Genomic DNA, 4,759 nt, shown 5'->3' with positions numbered 1-4,759 from the left:
ACAAGACAGTACTATTTAGCTACAAAGAAGGAAATACTGGACAGCAGAAGATGTGGGGCTTATTTCTTCAGGGACGGAAGAGACTGGAAGAGAGGAGAGAAGATCCCACACATTTCAGATTTCCCATGCTCTCCCAGGACACACGGTCTCCCCCACGGGTCTTTGCTGGTGTGCTACCGTTTTACCTGGGTGCTTTTTCTCTATTGCCTCTTGGGCGTAGAGAGTTCTTCTTGTAGGAAGGCCTCTCGCCAAGCTGACCTCTTTTGCTTTCTTGTCTGATTTTTCCACTGGTGGAAAGTCAGGTAGGGAAGCTAAAATAGCAGTGATTTGAAGCTTGTAACTTCCATGAGAGGAGTATTTATCATATCCCTACTCCAGGCCAAGCCCTGATCGAGGAGGCTTTGGTGGGAAACAAAAGTTGGAAAGGGTTTTTTTTTTTTTTGTTTTTTGTTTTTTTTTCTGTTAGGAAAAGGGAGGCTGTGCTTGTCATAAGTAGTTAAATTTGGTAACACTCTTTAGTGACTCTCAGTGACTTAATGTAAGTTTGTTATGCAGGAAAATCTGGCATGGTGACTCAAATATAACGTCTATCAGGTAAAACCAGGACCTCAAAGCCTTCTATCATGTCCCCTAGCAAATACACCCTCAGCCTCAACCACCACAATAGGGGGGGCGGGGGGGGGGGGGGAATTCTGGTACTGTCCTGCTCTAGCCACCTAGACCAGCTATGAAGCGTTCTAACAGCCCATTGGCCAGAGCTGTGCACGTGACTCTGCCCTACCCGCAAAGGAGGCTGGGAAACGTAGTTGCCAAATGTACAGCAGCTTGCCTCTAACACCCGCCTATACTGAGCAAAATGTGTGCGCCAGTCTCAGGCTGAAGGCAATGTCCATATATACCCACACAGAGAAGTAGGACTCAGTTGAAAGTAGCAAAGGGACAACTCCTTTAGTTGGATAATAATATCACTTATGAGGACTGTGAGGTATAACAGGTGAACTGAACATGTTCAGGACAGTGATCAGGGGACTCCTGTCAGTTTGTCCTCTCTTAAGCTTGCTTCCCAGGACACACTCCAGAAGCCTCCTACTTTTAGTATCTTGACGGTATCCTGATCCTTTGCCTGGTTCATGGTACTATCACAGGACCACCCCTCCTGCACACCCCTCCCCACCCCCAAATCTGGCAGACTCAAGGACCTACAGCTGTCTTCTCTAGCTCTTAATCTCTACCTACCACACCCAGACAATCAAAGACTGCAGAGTCAGACCCTTGGCCACAGTAACATTGTGTTCTGAGAATGGTAACAGGCAAGAGGGTCCTGATTTTCTCAGTTAAGAGGGAGCCCCTTTAATGCCCTCTGGGCAGAGCTTGTGGCTGGAGACACCCCTCCCCCCCAAAAAAAAAAAACAAAGAAAAAGCTTAATCTAGACAGAAGAGCAGAGCAACAAATGACCTGGATATATTTTATTGTCATTGAGATTAACAAGAGCGGGGTTATATACAAGATGTGACCCCCCCTACCCGACATATCTGAATATCCCCCAAACTGCTTAGGGCCCCCAACCTTGGAGGATGCGCTGAAGTTATACCAGGTCAGTCTTGCCATATGGGGCAGATGACAGAAGTTGGATTTTAACACCCAAACTTTTCAATCCTACCCTTTCTGAGGAGGTCCCTTAGGAGGTGTGGAAGAACCATCTTTGCCAGTGTGGAAGGGGTGAGAGACTGTGGGGCTGTCAGAGAAGAGGGGCCCCCCACATCCTTGCTTGAAGGGATAAATAGGGTTTTAACTTCCAGACTGGCTCTTTGAAGTTCCTGAAGTGGGTAAGGGAGGGGTTTGGGTGGATGCTATGTACAGAGGACCCAGGGTTAGCATCTAAGAAGAAAACCAGTGAAGGGAATGGGATAGGATACACAGGGCTTACATCATCCTAGACCTAAAGCCTGACTCTAACCTTACTCCTCCAGAGGTTCCCTGACCCAGGCTTCCAGTTGTGGGCTTTGCTTTGCCAGGGTCTCCTGGCCCTTGCTCAGGTCACCTAGAAGCTGGAGCAGGCCTGTTTGGCCACAAATCCCCTGGGGCCCACAAGGGCGACCCACTGCCCTTTTGCCAGGATGCTGGCGTTTCTCAGGCATTAAGACACCCTCCTCTCCCTCTGCTTCTTCCCAGCTTCTTTGGAGCTCAGGATCTATGAACCTCCGGCCTGGATGCTGCCTCTTGGTGACATCAGACTCCATCCAGGGGAAGGATCGCCTGCCAGGGTGCTGCCGCTTGACTTGGGGGGCATCTGAGAACCAGGAATCCAGAAAGAAATCTGGTAGCCAGGACGGGGGCAGCCAGTCACTGTCCCCCTCATCTGACCATGAATCCTTGTCCTGGTTGGCACGTCGGCCAGGGTGCTGTCGTTTGTGGGGTCTCCAGGCTCCCACTTCTCCCAAATCTCCCCTCTCTTCAGCTTCCTCCTCCTCCTCCTCCCTTTTGCCCGGATGCTGGCGTTTTGTGATCCAGGAATCTGGAGAAGTAAAAGGCAGTGTGGGAGAGCCTGGCCCTGTCATCAGGGACCCTTGCTTGCAGGCCATGGACCACTTCAGACTTCTACTTTGTCATAACTCTTAGAGCAGCTCCTCCCTCCCATTGTCTGCTCTGCTTCCCAGCTCTTACAGACACCCCTCATACCAATGGTGAAGGGCACTGCTGCTGGCTTCCAGCCCCCAGCTCTCTACTTTCTTGCTGGGTGACCATAAGCCACCTCTTACTTTTATTCTCTGAATCTCAGTTTCCAGGACAAAATGGCAACATGTCCTTATAGACAGGGCCTAAGCTGTTAGGGATAGGGACCATTGTGAAATTGTGACTACTGAAAACCTATCTTCTGATTATTTCTAACACTGAGAATTATTGTGGCCCCAAGGGCTGGTAACCTCCCTACCCTATGGAGAAAGTGGCTATAAGGCTATACGCTTCTTAAATCTGGAACAGGGGCACTGACTGGTGGCTCCCCCAACCCTCTCCAGTTGGCTCCCTTCCCCCTATACTCACCTAAGGCAGCACCGAGGTCCCCTCGCACGCGCTGGAGGTCTTTCCTCAAGAATCGACGTTCTGGCCGGACCTGGACTTTCTCCAGGCCTGGAAGGTCAGGAGTCAGAGCACCTTCCTCCTGGGCTGCTTCCGGCAAGGCGCAGGATTTGGGGATACCAGTTAGCACGAAGATCAAAGCCAGAGCCAGCAGCAGCCAAGGTCTCTGCATCTTGGATTCTAGGGTCAAAGGCAGTGGGTGTAAGGGTAAATGCACCGCCTGCTCTGAGGTTGTCCCCTTCCCTTCCCCAGAACAAGGTCATCTGCCACCTGTGCCAGGTGCATCTGAGCCTCTGGTAGCTTTCCTGGTCTCAGGGTGCCAAGGTGCCTATCCAAGCTAGGAGGCGATGGAAACCCCACTGTCACCGCCATCCCTAACTGTCTCCCGAAGTTGGGGGAGTCCGCGCTGCATCTGACACCCCTACCCCCGTGTACCCATTAAGGTTGCAGTGCTGACAGGAGAAGCTAAAGTTATAGTGGCCAAAACTGTCTCCAAGGCTCCATCTACATTCTAACCCCAGCCCTTCACTGCAATCTCTTTACTCCAGAGCTGAAATTCTTGCTCACATACACGAACTCCCCATGTAACCCTTTGCTCCCGTGTCTAGGCTAGAAGACTCTCACTGGACACCCACATCCTAATTCCAAAGTGAAGGTTCTATTTCTAACGTTAGTGTACAGATTCGAACTCTAGGGTGGGTCCGACCGTCCTGGTGTAGACCTGCTGGCCGACCTCTTCCACCCAGAACTCCCAGTGCCCTGGCCAGTGTGCTACAGGAAGGCGTCGAGGCAGGTGGAGGGGACACCTGTTTGGGATCCCAGGTCAGAGACATTACCTGCAAGGTGGAGACTCTGCGGAGCTTGGAGCTTTCCAAGATGCTGAGCTGAAGAGTGCAAACTGGTTGGGTAGAGTCTGCAAGCCTCCGGAATCCAGAGTCGACTGCGCGCTCCTCTGAGGGGCTGAGGCTTATATGCGCTCGAGAGAGCGGCGCCTGTGAGGTCAGCGGGGAGGGGGCGCAGGCCAAAGGCAGGGGTGCTGACGACAGAGCTGGGGGACCCGCCCGCTTTCCGGAAACCTGGTGGGGGCCGAGCGAGGAGGCGCGGCTGGCGCAGGTTGGCGCCCAGCTCCGGAGGTCTATTGACTAAGAGAACATCTGACTAGGGAACAAAGGGAGGGAGAGACGTCCCGGGAATAGTTCGCGATGGAAAGGAGACAAGAGTGGGGACCAAGAGACAAATGCTCGCAGACATCCAAAGACAAGACAGATGCAGGGTGTGGGCAGCAAAAGAAAGGACATAGCGTCTAGTGGCACCTGTGCTTGACTGTGTCACTGGCCGAATTCCCCTCCTCTAGTTTCCCTATCTGTGCAATGGGAGAGGGCAAGGCAGAAACCAGTTCCTCGATGATGGCTCTAAGGCTACAATGAATGATAGGGCTGTTTGGCTCAACTCCCACAAGGTCTTGAAAGTACATCTCTTTACATCTTCCTGTCACCAGCTGGAGAATCATGGCCCAAGGAGTGATAGTCCCACTTTACATATAGGAGTGAGAGCTCAGTCTCTTTCCCTCTGGAAAGCTGAAAGGCAGAGGCGGGAGGGAGGGAATATTTAGATTTCAGCTAGAGTCCTTGCCTTAGATGAAGATGCTAAGGGTCTGGGGACACGTCTAACTCAGCTTCC

At 52.0% G+C, this 4,759-nt stretch overlaps 1 protein-coding gene across 1 annotated transcript; it reads right to left on the bottom strand.

Annotated features, from left to right (window-relative positions):
* Window positions 1-1,485: 1,485 nt before the first annotated feature.
* Window positions 1,486-4,066, bottom strand: Trh (thyrotropin releasing hormone). Its single transcript, XM_021165819.2, has 3 exons — window positions 3,916-4,066; window positions 3,044-3,259; window positions 1,486-2,516 (listed from the first exon to the last, which is right to left on the bottom strand). The coding sequence occupies exons 2-3, from the start codon at window positions 3,249-3,251 to the stop codon at window positions 1,960-1,962; spliced, it is 765 nt and encodes a 254-aa protein (XP_021021478.2). The 5' UTR covers window positions 3,252-3,259; window positions 3,916-4,066; the 3' UTR covers window positions 1,486-1,959.
* Between the last annotated feature and the right edge of the window lie 693 nt (window positions 4,067-4,759).

Source organism: Mus caroli, unplaced genomic scaffold, assembly GCF_978045245.1.
Source record: "Mus caroli unplaced genomic scaffold, Mus_caroli_1 scaffold_7, whole genome shotgun sequence".
NCBI lineage: Eukaryota > Metazoa > Chordata > Mammalia > Rodentia > Muridae > Mus > Mus caroli.
The sequence above is the reverse complement of the archived record's forward strand: the minus strand, read 5'-3'. Positions and strand labels throughout refer to the sequence as shown.

What these genes read in the sequence shown, in the direction of transcription:
- Trh (XM_021165819.2), bottom strand. Translation starts at nt 3,251, where the DNA reads ATGCAGAGACCTTGGCTGCTGCTGGCTCTGGCTTTGATCTTCGTGCTA. An exon ending in GGACCTCGGTGCTGCCTTAG is followed by an intron (nt 2,517 to 3,043) that starts GTGAGTATAGGG and finishes TTACTTCTCCAG; the next exon opens with ATTCCTGGATCACAAAACGC.